General features: G+C 34.6%; 1 protein-coding gene across 11 annotated transcripts in view; it reads right to left on the reverse strand.

Annotated features, from left to right (window-relative positions):
- The window catches only part of SP100 (SP100 nuclear antigen), a 91,686-nt gene that overhangs the window by 59,693 nt on the left and 10,957 nt on the right, over window positions 1–21,036 (reverse strand). For all 11 annotated transcript variants that reach the window (XM_046644538.1, XM_046644531.1, XM_046644537.1 and 8 more), the window contains exon 2: window positions 667–829. In XM_046644538.1, coding sequence (XP_046500494.1) covers window positions 667–675 — 9 coding nt within the window. In that variant the 5' untranslated portion in view covers window positions 676–829. The remainder of the gene's footprint in view (window positions 1–666; window positions 830–21,036) is intronic.

Genomic DNA, 21,036 nt, shown 5'->3' on the forward strand with positions numbered 1-21,036 from the left:
CCATAGAAAAAGCGTATTCACAGCGCAAAGGGAAGACTTGCATCTCTGTATGTCCAACAACACCTATTGCTAAAATAACCCAAATTCCTAGACTCTAGAAATACCAAAAAGAAAAAAAAGAAAAGAAAGGAGAAGAAAAGTGAAAACCGTTGGGGAAAGTATAGCAAGCAGCCATTTTCAAATTTGTCCTAAGAAGACATCAATTCTGCGTGTGCTTTAATGTTCTCAGGTCAAAGCATTTAAACCAAAGTTCATTGAAATGAAATGCTGTATCAATTATTGTTTCATTAAATCAATTCATTAAATTTATTAATCAATTAAAACTACTTTTAATTCTTACGCTATATTGTGTGCATTCCTGCAAGGCATTATACATCTATGGAACACACCTGCTTCAGATCCAGCCAATCTCCACTGTTATTCACCCCAACTCCAGTGGGCACCATGGAGCACCATTCCTTCAGAAGCAGGACTGTCTCTGGTGATGCCTGCTTCTCCTTTCCCTTTGTACATACACGAACACTTACAGCAATAATTGAAAAGGTCCCCCAGTCATAGGAGGCTCCTCAGTTGGCTAGCTGTGCCCTGATGTTTGGGTCCAGGATAACAAAGCATAACTTAGTCTGGGGCTGGTTAACCAGATTGGGACATGACAAATTTACTTACTTCATACATTTTATTGGTAATGAGTTCACGGTCACGGAGGCCCTCAAAGAAAGGGTATGCTTTTCTAATTGCACTTGAAATCTCCACCTTATGTCTTTTGAAGTGCCTGAATACAGTCTCATAGAAGAGCCTGTCTTGTGCGTTCTTGTCTTCTGTGGATATGCTGGGGAGAAAAGACACCATGAGAAAATAGTCATCAAGACTTCGAGATGCTTGTGGAGGCCATAGGATTTTATGTATGGAGAATATAGGATTTTATATAGGAAACATTTTATATTTGAAGGCTATTTCATCCATAGGATTTTATATATGAAGAACCAACATATATGAAGTAAGTAGTCCTGAGGAGGGACTAGAATAAATGGAACTGAAGCAATAAATGGAGATATAATAGAAGAAAGTATAGAGGTTAAGAAAGATTTATACACAGGAGTGAAAAGGTCAGCCGTCCCACTCAAAGCCATTGTAAAGATATGTTCTCTTATACATATCTGTAATATTTTGTTAATTAAAATTTTTTTAAATTTGTATAAAATTGAGATGGAGTAAACAAGTCATCCACAGAACAATAAAAAATAATGGAATAATAGTAGAATCCAACCTTGAAAATGCACCTTAATTAACAACTCAGAGAAAATATCTCAGAAAGAGAAAGACAAGGTGTCCCTTCTCTGATCTACAGCTCTTAAGAGAAATACCATCTTGGATAATAAAACTAGTTCATAAATGATAAGATGTGGTTTGATAATGATATGCTATGGTACAAATGGAAAATTTCGCAGTAATATCAATTATTTCTCCTGGGACTTCTGCTTTCTGTTAATATAAATCTGTCTGTGCTATTGTCATATATAGTGAATCTTTTTAGGCATCTGAATTTCAGAAATTGCTGCTCTTTCCTGTGAAAGTAATTTTAAACCAGAGTCTGTATTTCTGGTTCATAGTTGATCATTTTATTGCTCTGATATTAGTGTTTTAACCAACATCTTGTGTCCCTGAATATTATGAAGACTCAGAAGATTTCTTTGTCAAATTAGACGAGAATTACTCACACTTCTCAGTACCCAACATGCATCAGGGAATAATAATGTCACGCTATTGTGTTGAATTTTATTTTTCAAAAAAGTTTCTGGTTAAATTTTGCAGACTGCAAAGAAGTGTTTGTCTTTTCTTTTATTAAAAGCCCACTAAAATACTAAAAAAGGAACTGGGTTCACAATAACAAAGAGAATGGCAGGGGCAGTGAGCAGATGAGAGATTTCAACCCAAACCTATAAGACAAAAAAGGAACTCTAATTGCTATTGTAGGTAAATGATGCTCCCAGGAGTCAGGAAGCAACCAGTGTGCCCTGTGGAATGCTGAAGAGGCAGGGGGGATAATAAGGGAGTCATGATCCTGAAAACTAATGTGTTATTTGTAAAACGAACAACAGAACAGTGCATCTTCTACCTCTCAACCCATAACGTGGCTACCTGGAGCCAGGCAGCCTCTCAAAGGCAAACATTGCTGTCCTGTCTATCATCGTATGTTCACTTGGATTGTTATTGGATTTCGTATATGGAATAGTATATCATGTATGCTTTTGTGCCTTACTTCTTTTGCTCATCATCCATGTTGTTGGATGAGTAGAAGTTTCTTTCTTTCTATTGTCGAGGGTATTCCACTGTGTGGGTCCATCACTGTTCTTGCCCAAGTCTCTTTGTGGCATGACTTTTTTCATTTCTCTTGGGTAAATAACTAGGAGTAGAATTGCTGGGTCATTGTGTAGGAGTGTTTATCCACTTTAGAACCTGCCAAACTGCTTTCAAAGTCTATTAGGAATAGCCTTTTAAATTTAGCCATTCCAGTGTGTGTGATGTGGTATCTCAAATAGTTTTAATTTGTATTTCTTTAATAAGTAATGATGTTGAGCACATTTTTATATGCTTATTGGCAATTCATATATCTTCATTTGTGAAGTATCTCTTCAAGTCTTGGCCCATTTATATTTTTGGGTTGTCTTTTACTTATTGCTGTGTAGGAGTTTGTTATAAATTAGGAAAGAAATGTTTTGTTTGATTTACGTATTGCAAACATTTTCTCCAACTTGTGGTTTGTCTTTCACTTTCTAAATCATTTCTTTAATGAGGAGAAATTTTTAATTTTGATGAAGCCAAATATATCAACTTTTTTCTTTTGTGCTTAATGACTTTAGTGTACTATCTAAGAAATCTTTGCCTACCCCAAGTTAATGAAAATATTCAAAAAGCAATTTACAATATAAGCATGGGTCTATTTCCAGATTTTCTATTCTACATCATTGATCTGATTGTCTATCGTTATGCCAATAGCAAATTGGCTTGAATACTATAGCTTATAGAAAGTCTTGAAGTCATTAGAGAAAGATTTTCTTGGCTTTTCTAGGTCTTTTGTTTTTTCACATATCTTTTAAAATAAAATTGTCAATTTCCACAGGAAAAACCTCTTGGACTTTTACTAGGTTTGCATTGAACCTATAGATAAATTTGGTGAGAACTGACGTCTTAACAATATTGAGCTCCAGTCTGTTAACATTGTATAGCTCTCTGTTTATTTGGTTTTCCTTAATTTAATTTAAGAAGTGCTTATAGTTTTTAGTGTAGAAGTCAGGTACAACTTCCATTAAACTTACTTCTAGTTATTTCATTCTTTCTGGTGCTACTTTAAATGGTATTGCTTTTTAAATTGCTTATTACTATTGTATGAAAATAGAATGGTTTTCAAAAATATTAATCATGCATTCATCACCTTGCTAAATTTGTGTATTTTAGTAATGTATTTGATAGATTTCTTTTGGATTGTATAGAAATAAGTAACTATGTCATCAGTAAATAAAACTTTTCTACTTCTTCCTTTCCAACAATTTTCTTTTTCTTTTTCTCCCTTATTGCTCCATTAGGCATTTAAATACAATATTGAGGAGAAGTGGTGAGAGTGGACTTCCTTGCTTGTTTCCTATCTTAGAGAAAAAGCATTCAGTATCACCATTAAGTAGGATGTTTGCTGTACACTTGTGTGTGTGCGTGCACATATATATATATTTTAAATATATGTATTTTAAATGAGACTGAGGAAGTTTCTATCCATTCCTAGTTTGCAGAGTTTTACCATGGACAGATGTGGAATATTATCAAATTCATTTATATGGTTTTGCTTCTTTATTCTTTAAATTGGTGAATCACATTGATTGATTTCCAGAACCTCCTCTTAAGTAGGAACAGATAACCACAGGTCAGTAGACTTTTGAGGAAATTCTCCAAACAGCAGAAAGAAAGAATAAAATGAAAAAGAGAAAAAAGTTACTCCAGAAGAAACAGAGATATTATAGGAAACAGGAGAAACTTAAAAACCTCTAATATTTTTAGAGAGATTGGAGAACACATATTGCACCCCAAGATACAATGAAAAAGGAGCTATCAAAGAAACAGATAGTGGCCTTAGATATTTTTTACAACTGAGTTTTGGAAATTGAGTAAAATTTACTAAAATGGTTATAAAATAAAATCGAGGAAATTTCCCAGAAAATTAAGTAAAGAGATTAAGCAGAGGAAAAATGAGTAAAATTGAGAGAAAATATAAGAGGGTAAAGATTAATTTAGGTGGTCTAACAGCCACCTAATTGGAGTCAAGAAAACGTGCAAGGAAAATGCAGAGGAGGAACACATCAAGAGAATTTTTTAAGGAGATACTATGGAGCAGAAGGACATGAATTTTTTCAAAGGACAAAATTGGGTACTTAGACAAATGAATTTTAAAAGAACCAAACAAAGGCACATCATTATAAAATGACAACAATTAAAAATCAAAGAGAACTTAAAAGCTTCCAGAAAGAATTATGAAACCGGTCACCTGTGGAGGAATGATGGCAAGAATAGCTTGAGACATCTCGTCATTGACAGTAACTGTACATAGCCCTTCAAAACTTCGAGTGAATCAAGACAACTTCAGACATGTAGGGCTGAGAAATTTTACTTTAAAAACACCCTTTGTGGGTATTTTTCCTAAAATTTTATTTCCTTCATGTATATACCAATGCATATATATGAAGTTTTAAAAATGCATTTTATACATGCTCTTAAATTTTTATGCAACTACTGCAGTCATTTGTTGTCACTTAATGATGGCGATACATTCTGAGAATTGTGTCATTAGGCGATTTTGTTATTGTGTGAACACGATAGATGGTATAGCCTACTACACACCTAAGCTGTATGGTATTAATCTTATGGGATCACCATTGTATAAGTGGTGGGCTGTTGACCGAAATGTCATTATGCCATGCATGACTGTATTTTTCTTTTTATGTGTTGCTTGTTTCAAACCACGTCTCTCCTTCCTTTCCATCTACATCACTGTTCCTACTCCGCTTGCATAATTCATTTTAGGAAACTTGCATGTATTCGTCCCTAAATTCTCTCTAAGCCAATAATTCCATCTACCTATATCTATAACCTACCAACATTTGGCAGGGTTTTTTTCATCATATTACATTGTAATATTATATTATTTTATTTCTATGCATTATAGACAGTTTTCTGCATCAAATTTGTCTTGTACATTAATACCTTGCAAAAAAATTTTCTAAGTCCTCTAGTATGGTTCTAGTTTATCTATTTGTTTATTTTGTAAGTGTATAACATTGAGCAGCACACATCCACCCTTAGGAAAATACAATAGGATGGATTCTAGAAAAACAGGGAAGTAATCCAGTAATGAGGAAGATGTGAAAACTGAAACCAGTGGACTCAATCCTGGAGACATTAGAGGGAAACCCAAGATGGCAGTCTGACATCAGACTGAGAACATGAACATCTTAGATTGGAATAGGTGATGATTACAGCTTATAGATAAGTGCAATGAATGACAGCAATGTCATAAGGGCTAGGAGGAAGGAATTTGGAATACTCTGTTATAAGGTACCTGTGCTACAGGTGAAATAGTATAAAATGTATTTTGCAAACTCTAAGCAACCACTAAAAACATTGAAAAAGAAGTACAAATAATATGTTAACAGAAGAGATAGTATGGAACCATATAAAATGCTAAATTAAAACCAGAGGTGGCAGAAAAAGAGGGGAAAAAGACAAACAAAGAACAAATACAATGAATAAACACGGTACAGTTACAAACACAGTAGATACTAATCCAATAGATCAGTAATCACTTTCAGTGAATGGTCTAAAGACTCCAATTAAAAGCAGAGATTGTCAACATGACTCATAAAACAAGACTCAACCCAAGAAAAACCCATAAATATAAAGACACAGGTTCAGAATGGAGATAGAGAGATCATGCTAACACTAATCAAAAGAAAGATGGAATAGTTATAGTATTTCAAGGGGAACAAGACTTTCGAACAAGAAAAATTATCAAATCATCTCTTGAGCATTACATAGGACAAAGGGGTTGGTTTTCCAAAAGACATAACAATCCTTAACACACAGCATCAAATTATCTGGGGTAAACGTTGATAGAACTGCAACTGAAATAGACAAATCCACTAATACCCTTGGATACTTGAACAACTCTCTTTTAGTAATTTATACACCAAGCAGGTAGAGAAGCAATAAGAATACGGTTGACCAGAACATCACTACCCATCAACTCTATCTATTTGACATCTTTAGACTACTCCATCCAACAACAGCAGAACAGACATATTTCTCAAGATCAGAGGGAATAATCACCTTCACCAAGATAGACCACACTGTGGCCATAACACACCCCTTAACAAATTTAAAAGAATAGAAATCATAAAAAGTATGTTCTCAGACAACAAAGTAATTAAACTGCAAACTGATAACAGAAAGATAGGTAGAAAATACCCAAACACTTGGAGATTTAAAAATACGCTTCTAAACAACAGATGTGTCAGAGAAGAAGTCTCAGGAGAAATTTAAAAATATTTTGAACTAAATGAAACTGAACATACAACTTATCAAAATGTGATGGGTGCAGAAAAAAAGGAGTGATTAGAGAGAAATGTATTCCACTAAATGTATGTATTAAAAAAAGAAAAAAGAGGCCAGTCCTGTGGCCAAGTGATTAAGTTCGTGCACTCCGTTTCGGGGGCCCAGGGTTGGGATCGGATCCTGGGCACGGACGTGGCACCGCTCACTAGGCCATGTGGAGGTGGCGTCCCACATGCCGCAACTAGAAGGACCCACAACTAAAATATACAACCATGTACTGGGGGGATTGGGGTAGGAAAAAAAAAAACAGGGAAAAAAGAAAAAAAAAGAAGATTGGCAAGAGTTGTTAGCTCAGGTGCCAAACTTGAAGACAAAGTTTAAAAAGAAAAGCAGAGAAAAGATCTAGCATCAATAATTTACATTTCTCTGCTTAGGGAACTGGAAAAGGAAAAGCAATTTAAGTCTAAAGCACTAGAAGGAAAGAAATAAAAATTAAAGCAGAAATCAGTGAAATTGGAACTAGGACACAAAAGAGAAAAATCCACAAAACCCAAAGCTGGTTCTTGGAAAAGGTCAATAAAATTGATAAACTTCTACTCAGGCTACCCAAGAAGGAAAAGGAGAGAGAAGATACAAATTATCAATATCAGAAGTGAAGGCAGAATCATTACAACTAATTCCATGGATATTAAAAAAAATAACAAAAAGAAATACTTTGAACAAATCTATTCCTACAAACTTGTTAACTTAAATAAAATGAACCAAATCCTAGAAAGACACAACTACTGAAACTCACACAAGGAGAAATGGATAATTTAGGCGTAGGTCCATTAAAAAACCAGAATCAGTAATTAATAACTTAGAAAAAACTAAGCACTAAGCCCAGATGGTTTCACTGGTAAATTCTACTAAACATTAAGAATTTATGTCAATTACCCTCGATCTTGTCTAGAAAATAGAAGCAGAAAGAACACTTCTTAATTCCTTCTATGAGTCCAACATTACTATAATACCAAAAACAGATAAAGACAAACTACAGACCAGTATCTCTCATGAAAATACTTGCAAAAGTCTTCAAGAAAATCTTAGCAAATTGAATTCAACAGTGTGTAAAAAAAATTATGCAGCATGACCACGTGGAATTTATTCCAAATATGCAAGACCGGTTCAATATTCAAAATCAATCCGTGTAATCCACAACAACAGGCTAAATAAGAAATATTGAATGATCATATCAATTGATGCAGAAAAGTCATTTGATAAAACCCAACATCATTCATGTAAAATCTCTCCGAGAGGAACTTCTTCAACTTAAGAAAGAACATCTATAAAAAACCTATAGCCAATATCACGCTTACTGTTGAGAACCTGCACACTTTCCCCCTAAGATCAGGAACAAGGCAAAGATGTCCTCTTTACCACTCCTATACAATGTGGTACTGGAAGGCATAGCTAGTGTAAAAAAAGAAGAAAAGGAAGTTTAAGGTATAGAGTTTGCAAAGGAAGAGATAAAACTGTCTTTGTTTGCAGATGACATGATTGTCTATGTATAAAAATCCCAAAGAATTAAAAAAAAAACTCTTGGAACTAATAGGTAAGTATAGCAAGGTCGCTAGACATAGATTCATATATGAAGGTCAACTGGTTTTGCATATACCAGCACTGAAAAATCGGAATTTGAAATGAAATGAAACAATGCCATTCATAGTAGCAGCAAAACCATGAAATACTCAGGTATGAACCTAACAAAATGTGTACAGGATCTATATGCAGAAAATCATTCTAGAAAGAGAAAAATTCTACTTTGCTAAATAATATAATAGCAACTATCTTGACGTAAAGCTTCGAATTGTATTAAAAAAGTGTTGATCTGAGTGGTAAAGGGAAATTTGAGTTAAATAATTTCTTTTAAGTATGAAAAATGTGAACAATATAGTTTCAAATTCGATGCTAAGAATTGCAGAAATATAGATTAAAAATAATTTTTAAAAACTGGAAGTAACCACTGGTTAAGCGAAATCAGACTCTATAAAACCTTATGAAACACTAAAAAACAAAATCAAAAAGAAACATAGCTTGCATTTTTGAGAGAAAAAACAACGAAAACAACAGGCATTCTAAAAGTTAAAACAGAAAAAAATAAGTATGAAAAATATACTGTTTAAAACACTAAATGTAAGTGAAACGATGATATTGAAAGGCACAGGATCAAAAATGGAATCCAACAAAAGACACAAGAAAGACGAAGTGACACAAAATTTGTTAAATTCAAAGATAGGGAAGTTATGGTGTTCAAATGTAAACAAGACAAAAATAAGAGTGTTCATATCCATATCAAAGTAAAATTCAAGAACAAATAATGGGACAAATGTTTTATGGATGGGAAAAACAATTCACCTTTAGTTTTTGACTCTTCACATATTAAAAACATGGTCAAAATACACAGCTCTGGAGAAATTAGCAAGCATGATATGCTATTTGATCTGGTAATCTAAAAACAAGGAACACACTATTTTTTCCCAATGTCCTTAAAATGTATATCAATGTAGATCATCACGTTGGCCACAAAAGAAGTCTCAAAAAGTTATAACCAGCAGAAGCTGAACAGACTGCACGTTAAAGCAAAAAGTCACCCAGAGATTTTATAAAACAAAAAAGTACTGTGTTGGGCCAAAGATGAAATAAAACTTCTGTTCGAGGGTATTTCAAAAAAAGAAGAAAAAGGAAAATGAAATGAAAATGAATAAAGATGGTTCAACATTAGGAAATCTCTTTATATAATTTCTTACATCAGCAAACACAAGGAAGAAAAAGTATATAAATATATCCCTAAATGATTTTTAAAAGGAATTTGATAAGAACCAAGAGCTACTTTTTAAAAACTATATGAAATAGACATTATCACAATAGAAAGTCTTCAAAAATAGCAAATATTACAGTGAACATGGAAATGATGATGTCATTTAAATAGAAAAAATGACGGCAATGCCTACTATTACTACCATTGTCTTACATAAATTTTTAGAAGTTTTAGTTAATGCAATAGAATAAGAGAATGAAGTCACTGGTATAAATACTAAAATAAGATACAACATCGTATGTCCTGTGATTATATACATAGAAACCCCAGAGACCTAACTAAAACCCATAAAAACGAGAAGAAGAATTTGCCAACATGCATGAATAAAAACATAGATAAATAAAACTTATAGATTTTATTTGGAACAACATAAATTGAAAAGAAATATAATACTTCAGAAGCAATAGCAAATACATACGCATATATTTATAAACACCTGAAAAACATGGACCTAAATGAAGAAAACTCTAAAATCTTGTTGAAGGATCTAAACAAGATCTAAATAAACAGACATAAATGAGGTACTCCCAATTAGGAAAACATAGTGATTTTAAAACATCCATCCTTTTGAAATTACTGTGTAAGTGTGGTGCACTTGTAATGTGCAATCCCATTGAAACTGGTAAGATAATGTAAAAACTTATATGATAGAACAAATATGAGTCAAACCAAGAAAAATATAAAAAGAAAGAAGGTAGAGGAAGATTTAATAGATTTAAGTGTAAAAGATATTAAAAGAAATGTAGAAAAATATTTTGACACATATGACAAAGGGTAAATATATCTGATATACAAAGATTCCAGCTTATTAATGAAATATGACAAATAACCCCAAAGAAAATGGACCTGAACAGGCAGCTTAGGGAAGAGAAAATGAAAATGTCCAATGAATATGTGAATACACACAAACTAAAACATCAATGAGAAATGGCTTCTCACTTATTAGATTGGCAAATACAATATCTTAAGTGACACTGCAGTGGGGAGAAGGTTCAGAGAAACAGACATCCATTGCTGGTATGAACGTGAATTGCTAAAGTCTTTTCAGAAAAGATCTGGCAATATCTGCTAAATTTTAAGATACACTACAGCTGGACCCGGAGATAGTCCCACTTTTGGAACCTATCTTATGGAAATAAAAACACAAATATGCATCTTATAGAAACAAGAGCTCCAGAACTTTCAGTGGCTCCCCATTTCCCCCGAGTAAAAGCCAAGTCTTTACAGAGTTCAAAGGGCCCAAAAGGATCCAGCCCTTCTCTCCTGTCTCCCAGCTCGCTTCTCACTGGCCACACCCTCCTCTTTGCTGTTTCTTGACTACACCAAGCACACTCTAGCCCCAGGAACTTGGTGCTGGCTGTCTCCTCTGCCTGGTTTGTTCTTTGTTCAGAGATTCACGTCATGAACTAACTCCCTCATCTCCTTAAGATCCTTGCTCCATCTCACCTTCTCAAGGAGGCCTGCTTTGACCAACCTGCTTAAAATCATAGCCCCAGCCTTCCACCCTGCCCCCATACTCCCAACCCTCTAATCTAGCTCTATTTTTTGTCCACGTCCTTATCACTCCCTAACATATTAAATTACTTATTTATTTTATTTATCGTTTATTGTCTTATTCATTGTCTCTCTTCTCTCAAAAATACATGTGTCATAAGCACAGGGATTTTGTGTTTTGTTCCTTGATTTTTTCTTGAGTACTTGATATGTGCAAAGCACTAATAAATGTTTGTTGGTTGGATGCCCGTAAGTATAAAAGTTTTTATCGAAGCAAAAGTTTTATTGTAGCAAAATACAACAATAACAACATAACACTGACCCATAAAGCTGAAAACAACCTGACTGTCCAGTTGGCTGAATGATTGAATAAATTATGGCAAATCTATACTGCTGGAATATTATACAGCTGCTTATTTCTAGTAACTTAGATGGAGGGGCAGTTTCATTGACGAATAGAAACATCAACTTCAGATTGACAGGTTACGACCTCATCCATTTTTATTCAAACCAAAGTAATAAAAATCTTTTATTTGTGTGTAAAGTTGGGAACAAATACTGGGAATAGCATGGAACTCTACACCCCAGGCTGTTAACACTGGCTTAATGAACAGTGCCAGAGTTCCACCCAGCTCCCTTCAGATCCTTCTTTTACTATTTTCTGGCAACCTCAGAAGAAATAGAAATAGTAGAGCCAACAGAACAAGACGTTAGAGTAAGTATATTTAATACTACCACAGCTTATGAGATAATATTGTTTTTATAAAATAATTAACTAGGAAACTTAGAAATTAAGAGTTTTGCTTTTAGATTCAAAAATAAAGGTAGGCAAAATAATAAAATATATAGGAATAAATTTAACAAATGAAACACAAGACATATGCTGAAACTACAGAACATTGCTAAGAAAAATTAAAGATCTCAATAAATAGAAACATTCATGGGTTGGAAGCGTCAATATTTTTAAGGTGGCAATTCTCTCCAAATTGATCTATAGATTCAACGAGATTCTTATCAAAGTTCCAGCAGGGCTTTTTGCAGAAAGTGAGAAGCTGATTATAAAATGTATGTGGAAATGCAAAGCACCCAAAATAGTGAAAACGATCTTGAAAAAGAAAAACAAAGTTGGAGGACTTATGCTTCCTGATTTTGATACTTATTTTAAAGCTACGTTAATTAAGACAGTTATAGTACTGACATAAAAATAGATATGTGGATCAAAGGAACAGAATTGAGAGTTCAGAAATAAACCCTTCTGTTTGGGGTCAGTTGATTTTCAACAAAAGTGCCAAGGCAATTCAATGAGGAAGAGATAGTCTTTTCAACAACTGGTGCTGGGACATCTGGATATCTACATGCAAAAACATTAATTTATACCCTTACCTCACACTGTTTGCAAAAATCACCTCAAAATGGATCATGGATCTAAATGGAAGAGCAGGACCAGACTCAGGGGCATGCGTTCTACGCACTTACACAGCTCTTGTACCAGGTTTAATGTTGTGCTTTCACCGTTTGGAAATTCTTAATGGTTTGTGAACAAGACGCCCCCCAATTTCTTTTTCACTGGGCCCCACAAATTATGTAGTTGGTCCTGTGTAAGAAGGAAAATGATAAAACTTTTAGAAGAAAATATAGGAGAAAATATTTGTGGCCTTGGGTTAAACAAAAAGGTAGATACAACCCCAAAAGCATGATTCATAAAAGAATAAATTGGAATTACACAAAATTTAAATATTTTGTGTTTCAAAAGGCACCATTAATAAAATAAAAGACTAGTTCCAGTCTGGGAGAAAATATTAGCCAATCATATTTCTAATGAATGACTGCATCCAGATATGTAAAGAGTTCTTACAACTCAGTAATTAGACAAACAGCCCAGTTAAAAGATGGGCTAATGATTTGAACAGATGGTTCTCCAAGGAGATATATGGAAGGTAGCAAACACGTGAAAAGACGCTCAACATCATTAATCACTAGGGAAAAAGCAAATTAAAATCAAAATGAGATATCAATGCATAAACACTGAATTGGCTACAATCAAAGACATAAAATAACAGGGGTTAGCAAGATTGCGGAAAAACTGGAACCCTTAAACATTTCTGGTAGGAGCGTAAAATGGTCCTTCTGAACAACTGCAAAATAGTTTCTTAAAAAGTTAAACATAATATTGCCATATGACTCAATGATCCTACTCTTAGGTACCTACCTAGAAATGAAAATATACGTCCACACAAAGACTTGTATGCAAATATTTATGGCAGCATTTTCCATAATGCTCAAAAAGTGGAAACAATCCAAATATCCATCAACTGGTGAATGGATAAATAAAATTTCATAGATCCATCCAATGAATACTATTCAGCAATAAAAAGGAACGAAATACTAATGCATGCTACACCATAGATGACCCTCAAAAACGTTACGCTCAGTGAAAGAAGTAAGAAGCAAACACCAATATGACTTATGATTCCACCTATATGAAACGTCCAGAAAAAGGAAAATCTACAGAGACTGAAGGTAGATTAGTGGTTGCCTGAGGCTGGGGGATAGAAATAGGAATTGATAGAAATAGCCACGAGCGAACTTTTTGAGGTAATGAAAATGTTCTAAACTTGCATTATGGTTGTGGTTGCAGAACTCTATAAATTTACTAAAAATCGTTGAACGGTACACTTAAAATAAGCAAATTTTATGGTATGTAAATTATACCTCATTAAAACTGTTTCAAAAATAAAGGCAGATGTGTTAGCTGAATAGACTCGAAGAAAAGTTAGCTAGCCACATTTTCTTTCTGGAATGCAAGAAAAAAAAGATATGTAAAATATGAAAAAATTAAGACATACTGTGTAATCTGATGTTTCAACATTCTGCTGATGGGAATTCTAGATGGAGAGAAGAGAAAGAATGAGAACAAGGAAATCAAATAAAAAGAGGAAAAAAAATTCTCCTTTTGTTATTGCTGAAGGGTGTCTTGCAATCATAATAAGAACCACAAGAGTCGATTCGGTCCAGCCATAACATTGGTTTGGAAAGAGGAGGCATGTGTGGGAAGCTCAGGAGCCCATGTGAGTGCCCCCAGGCATTTCTAGCAGAGGGCATTACTATGGACAGCCTGAGACCATCATGAAACACTAATGGGAAGTGCAGTGTGCTCTGTAGCAAAACTAACATCAGAAACAAATAGAATTTAGGTTGAAAAGTATTACAAAGAAAGCAGAAGTTTATTTCATACTGATAAAATGTCCACTTCACCAGACTGTATGGTAGAAGTCATGATCTGTAAGGAAGTATCTTTAAAATATTGAAGGGAAATATTTTACAGCTATGTAGTGGCAGAGTTGGGGCCAGAACACCCCCTCCCTAATCTCCCTACCCACCCTCTCACCTCCTACCCTCCCTCCTGACTGGCATTAGATGGTGCCTTATTAATCACTACATTATATTGCCTTTCAAACTGGAGAAGCCTCAAGAATGACATTCACTAGGCCACAAAAGAAAGCATAATAGACTCCCAAGTTAAAAAATCTTAAGGAACACATTTCCTAACCACATATGATAAGATCAGAATAAACAATCAGGAAAAGGAAGGCCTCTCCCAGTCTATCCACTGAGAAATTTCCAAAGCTCCTTCTAACAGTCCTTAGTTTGAAGAGCAAATCAAAATAGAAATTACAGGTGATTAAGAAATAAACTCCTATGAAAACATTACGTATAAAAACCACAGACATACCCAAAGTGGCACAGAGGTGAACATTCATGGCCTAAAATGCATTTACTAGAAAACAAGATACATTGAAAAGTAAATTAAGTTTTAAATCAAGGTATTGATAAAGAAATCAAGGTAATCCCCCCAAGAAAATTGAAGACAAGAATTCAGAAGGAAAAAAATATATAAATATAATGAAAAAAGCAGGATTTAATTAAATGCCAAACAAAAAATGAGAGTAACTGGGGCTAGCCCGGTGGCATAGTGGTTAAGTTTACACGTTCTGCTTTGGCGTTCTGGGGTTTGCAGATTTGGATCCAGGGTGTGGACCTGCACACTGCTCATCAAGCCATGCTGTGGCGGCATCCCACATACAAAATAGAGGAAGATTGGCACAGACGTTAGCTCAGTGACAGTCTTCCTCAAGCAAAAAGAGGGAGATTGGGAACAGATGTTAGCTTGGGGCCAATCTTCCTCACAAAAAACAAAACCGAGAGAGTAATGGATTAACAGAACCAAAAGGTGGTTCTTTGAAGAGAATAAATAGAACATTTGATCAACAGAACAAAAGGAAAATATAAATGAACAATACTGGGAATAAAGAAAAAGACATGCCTCCAGTTAAGGAAAAGATGAAAACTTTATAAAAGAAATCCTTGCATAACTTTCTACCAATAAATACGGTAATCTAGGAAAAATGATTACCTTTTAGGAAAATACTAATGGTCAAAACTGAGAGTTAATATGAGAACTAAGAACTGGAAGTAACAGAAGAAATGGACAAGGTACTTGCAGGCCGACCCTAACCCTGCCCTCTCCCCAAACCCACACACACAGTTTCAAACAGTTTTATAGACAATTGCCAGCAATCTTTCAAGGAACATAAAATGTTCATATTAAATAAACCATTCCAATACATTTTTTTAAAAAATTTCAAATCATCCCAAAACATCAGGAAACTACTCTAAGTCTGCTATCAAGACGAGATAAATACAAGATAAAGGAAAATTGTAGGTTAATGTTGCTTAACACATAAGGTTAAATCCCTTAATAAAATATTAGCGAGTCCAGTCCAAGAGTGGATGACAAAGTAGTATGATGTGATCAAGTCGGTGTTATCTCGGGAATTCTAGGACAGGTCACGTTAGAAACTCTCTCCATGCTTTTGATTAAACCTGGCAGATTGAATACATCTGCATTTATCTGCACGCCCTCTGAAATCCTTCTAAATGCCTGTCAGAGAGTTACATGGCAGAAAGTAGCCAGGGTGAGAGAACAGGGGAGGAAAGGACATCAAACACCAGATTTCAAGCAAATATTTCAGAACACGGCATGTGGATGTATAAACAGGAGCCAGTTTCACAGAGTGAAGGCATGAGAAGCCTAATTGGACCTCTGAGTTCCACCATATACAAAATCAACTCAAAATGGATTAAAGACTTAAACGTAAGACCTGAGACCGCAATGTAGTGTACAGCATGGGGCCTATAGCTAATAGCAGTGTATTGTATATTTGAAAGTTGTTGAGAGAGTAGACCTTAAAAGTTTTCATCACAAGCAAAGCAAATTTTGTAGCTGTGTATGGTAATTGATGTTAACTAGACTTATTGTGGTGATTATTTTGCAATATATACAAATATTGAATCATTATGTTGTACATTTGAAACTAATATAATGTTATGTCAATTGTATCTAAATAAAAAATTCATAAATTAAAAAAACCCACAAAAAATATATTCTTATCATATAACCCATGATAGTGCTCTTTGGAATTTACCAAAAGGAAGGAATTGAAAAATTATGTCCACACCAACACCTACACATGGATGTTTATAGCAACTTTATTCATAACTGCCAAAATTTGGAAGCAACCAAGATGTCCTCCAAAAGGTGAAGGGGTAAAGAAACTGGTACATTCAGACAGTGGAATATTTTTCAGTGCCAAAAAGACATAAGCTATCAAGCCACAGAAAGACTGGGAGGAAACTTCAATGCGTGTTACTAAGTGCAAGAAGCCGATCTGAAAATGTTACATTCTGGATGATTCCAATCACATGACATTCGAGATAAAGCAAAACTAGGGAGGCCGTCAAAAAATCAGTGGTCTGGCAACCACCGGCAGGGTTAAAGGGAGGGATGGATAGGCAGACCACAGAGGATTTTCAGAGCAGAGAAACTGCTCTGTATAATACTATAATGGTGGATACATGTCATTATATATTTGTCCAAACCCATAGAATGCACAAGAGGGAATCCTAATTAATCTATGGACTTTGGGTGATAATGATGTGTCAATACAGGTTCATAATTGTAAAAAATGTACCACTTTGGTGAGGGATGTTGATAATGGAGTAGGCTATACATGTTTGGGGGAGAAGATATAGGAGAAATCTCTACTTTCTACTCAATTTTGCTGTAAATCTAAACTGCTCTTTAGGTCTACATAAAACATATAAAAACCCGCATAAACCCCTGAAACTGTAAAACTTCTCAAAGAAACATAGGACAGAAACCTTCTTGACATTGTTTGTGGAAAGAATTTATTGGATTTGACATCAAAAGCACAGGCAACAAAACCAAAAATAGACAAGTGGGACTACATCAAACTAAAAAGCACTGCACAGCAAAGGAAACCATCAACAGAGTGAAAAGGCAACTATGGAATGGGAGAAAATGTATGTAAACCATCTATCTGAAAAGGGGTTAATATCCAAAATATATAGGAATCTCCTACACCTCAATAGCAAAAAATCCCAAAAAACAAACAAAAAAATAAGTAAAGGACTTGAATAGACATTTATCCAAGAAGACATATAAATTGCAACCAGGTATGTGAAAAGGCGCTCAACATCTCTAATCATGAGGGAAATGCAGATCAAAACCACAATGAGATATCATCTTACACTTGTTAGGATGGCTACTGTTACAAAACACAAAAGATAACAAGTACCAGCCAAGAGGTGGAGAAATTGGAACTTGTGTACATTTTTAGAGGGAAAAGAGTGAGGCAGCCACTATTGAAAACAGTTTGAAGATTCCTCAAAAAAAAAATAAAAAATAGAACTACTATATGATCCAGCAATCTTACCCTGAGTATTTATCTATAAGAATTGAAATCAGAATCTGGAAGAGATATCTGCACCCCAGTGTTTATTTCAGCATTATTTACAATTGCCAAAATGTGGAAACAACCCAAATGTTCATTGACAGATGAATGGATAAAGAAAACATGGAATATACTTACAATGGAATATTATTTAGCCTTAAAAAAGAAGGAAATCCTGCCATTTGCAACAACATGGATGAACCTAAAGGACATTACACTAAGCAAAATAAACCAGTCACAGAAGGACAAATATTGCACGATTCCTCTTATATGAGGTATCTAAAATAGTAAAACTCATAGAAATAGAGAATAGAATGGTTGCCAGGGACTGGGGGAGGAGGAAATGGGGAATTATTTTTCAATGGGTAAAAAGTTTTAGTTATGCAACATGAGTAAGTTCTAGAGACCTGCTTAAAACACAGTACCTACAGTTAATAAACAAGAGGAAAATTTTGGAGGTGATGGATATGTTTACTGCCTTGGTTGTGGTGATAGTATCATGGTTGTATGCATATGTCCAAACTCAGCAAGATGCATACATTAGATGTGTACAATTTTTTTATATATCAATTATACCTCAATAAATCTTTAAAAAATATAATTACTTACACAGGGGGCAACTGACAAGAGGCAAACCAATTTGGGATTCTGAATTGTGGAAGAGGTCCGGAATCAGAGGCACCATGAATTCAGAAGACAGGTTTGGAGGTAAAAATAAAAACTGGCACAATGAAGCTCACCAGTCAACTAGAGGCATCCCTTTACACAGATCCCTAATTAGGTTTTCACGTCTTATTCCCAAATGTGGATGGACACCCAATGGACAACTGACAGAATCTTCGAGAAAAAACAAATAACAAGGCAGGAGCTGGGAAGAAACTAACTCTTGAAAGAACCTTGGAAGAAACAGATGGAATAAAAAAAAAATCATCCTCATTATTAAGGAGAAAATATTGGATTCATTAAAAAAAGAAAAAAAGATGGTGTAAAAAAGAAGTAACTTTTAAAAAGAGCTGTTGGAAACTAAAAGTATGATGGCAGAAATTTAAAAATCACTAGAGGGAAGTAACGAGCTAAGAAGATTTCACAGATGGTAGGTTCAAAAGAAAAAACACAAAAGATTGCCAAGAAAAAACAAAAACCAGGAAGCTTGTTGAGGATCAACCTTATGTTGTTACATGCCATCAAAGCAGTTCTGACTCCTGGCAATCCTATGAATGAATGATGTTCACGACATCCTGTTCTCAACAGCCCTACTCAGCTCCTGTAGACTCACGACTGTGGCTTCCTTCATGGAGTCAATCATCTCATACTTGGCCTTCCTCTTTTCCTGCTGCCTTCTACTTTTCCCAGCATTCTCGTCTTTTCCACAGCATCCTGCCTTCTCATGATGTGCCCAATAGGACAGCCTCAGTTTGATCATTTTTGCCTCCAGCGATAGTTCAGGCTTCATTTGCTCTAGGACCCACTTGTTTGTCTTTCTGTCAGGATCAACCTAAGAGAGGTAATATCCAACTAAAAGGAATTCCAAAAAGATAGAAGAGAGAAAGCAGGAGGGATAAAATCATCAAAGGAATATTATAAGCTAAATTATGTGAATTGAAACAAATGTTTCCATTTGAAAGGGCCCTGGACTGCCCAGAACAAAGAATTCAACCAGCACCCAAAGCAAGGCAAATTTCAGAAATCATTAAATTTCAGAAATTAAGAAATCAAGGAGAAGAACCAGAAAGTCTCAGAGAGGCAAAGCAGGTGCTACACAGAGAAAGCATCGAGAATTAGAACGGCAGCAGACTTATCAACAATGCTGGAAACTGCAGGACAACGGACTACATTAATTTCCAAAATAGACCTTTATACTTAACAAATTTTCATGTAAGTGTGAGGATAAAAAATAAAGATTTTTTTAAGTACGTGCATGATCTTAAAAATACATGTATGTCTTCTATGAACTCTTACTCGGGAGGCTATGGATAATGTGCTACATCAAAATGGGAGAGTAGAACAAGAAAGAGGAATCGTGTTTCCCCATATTGATAAGAGTTTTATAGTTCTGTAGTGAGTTTGGGAAGAACTGGTAATGAGCACACAAAATGTGGGCAAAGATATAACAAAGCAATAGCTGTTTATGGGGAGGGGTGAGTGTTGCACATGAAAGAAATGCGATTGTAATATATCACATGATCTAGCTAGAAGGAACATTTAGATCGTCATAATAATGGTAATACTCATGGTTAACCCCAAACTGTGATGTATCATATGAAAGGAAGGGGAACGGAAAGGAGCGTTAGGAGAGAAACCTCCTTCTTCTGCAGTGTTATGTGAATAGATTGTCTGAAATTTTTTAAAAAATCACAGAACAGCTGTATCAGCATATCATTTAGAATTATGGATGTAAATACCGTAAAGAAGAGCTAAGAGATTAAAAAGAATCCATCTGAGCAGCTGGACATAGGGTAGGAGGGATGCAGGAAAGGATTGCTGGTTTTTTTAAAGGCCTTGTTGACTATTTGATATTTTAATATATCAAATATACATATTTGATATATGTGTATGTATTATTTTGGTGAAATTAGCAACCAAATTAGTAAAATATTTCAATATAATTTACTATGGATTAAACAAATTAAGGGAGAACAAATATATGATCATCTCAAAAGATTCTATTAAAATCACTTTGATAAATATCCAAAACATGATCCTGAAAAAAAGAAACAACTTTTAGTAAACAAGGACTAGCAGTAAATGTCCTTAACTTGATAAAGAGCGTCTATCAGAAAATCTCAATTTAACATTATAAACATCCTCCTAAAATCAGAAACAAATTTAAAATGCTTGTTCTTATTGCTGCTATTCAGTATTGCTCTGGCAATGCGCTAGCTAATGCACTGAGGCAAAAAAAAAAAAAAAAAAAAGAAAAGAAAAAATACAGGGGAGTAAATTCTGAAAAAAAGGAAATAAAACTATCATTTGTAGAAGATGTAGTTATTTATCTAGAAAATATAAGACAACATTAGAAGGGAGAGGGCCACTTAGTAAGATTTCTATCCATAAGACTGACAAACTCAATAGATTTTCTCTATGCCAGCCAAAAAAGTTAGAAATGTAAAAGAAAAATGAGTTCCCATTTACAAATACAATTGTAAAATGCCTAGCATGACATTTACCCAATGGGAATATCACAAGGCTCATTAAAAACCAACTTTACTATAGAACTTGACCATGTACTGTAGAACTTGATTATACACTTGAATCAGTGGAGAGAAATAG

Source organism: Equus quagga, chromosome 17 (genome assembly GCF_021613505.1).
Source record: "Equus quagga isolate Etosha38 chromosome 17, UCLA_HA_Equagga_1.0, whole genome shotgun sequence".
In the NCBI taxonomy this organism is placed as follows: Eukaryota; Metazoa; Chordata; class Mammalia; order Perissodactyla; family Equidae; genus Equus; species Equus quagga.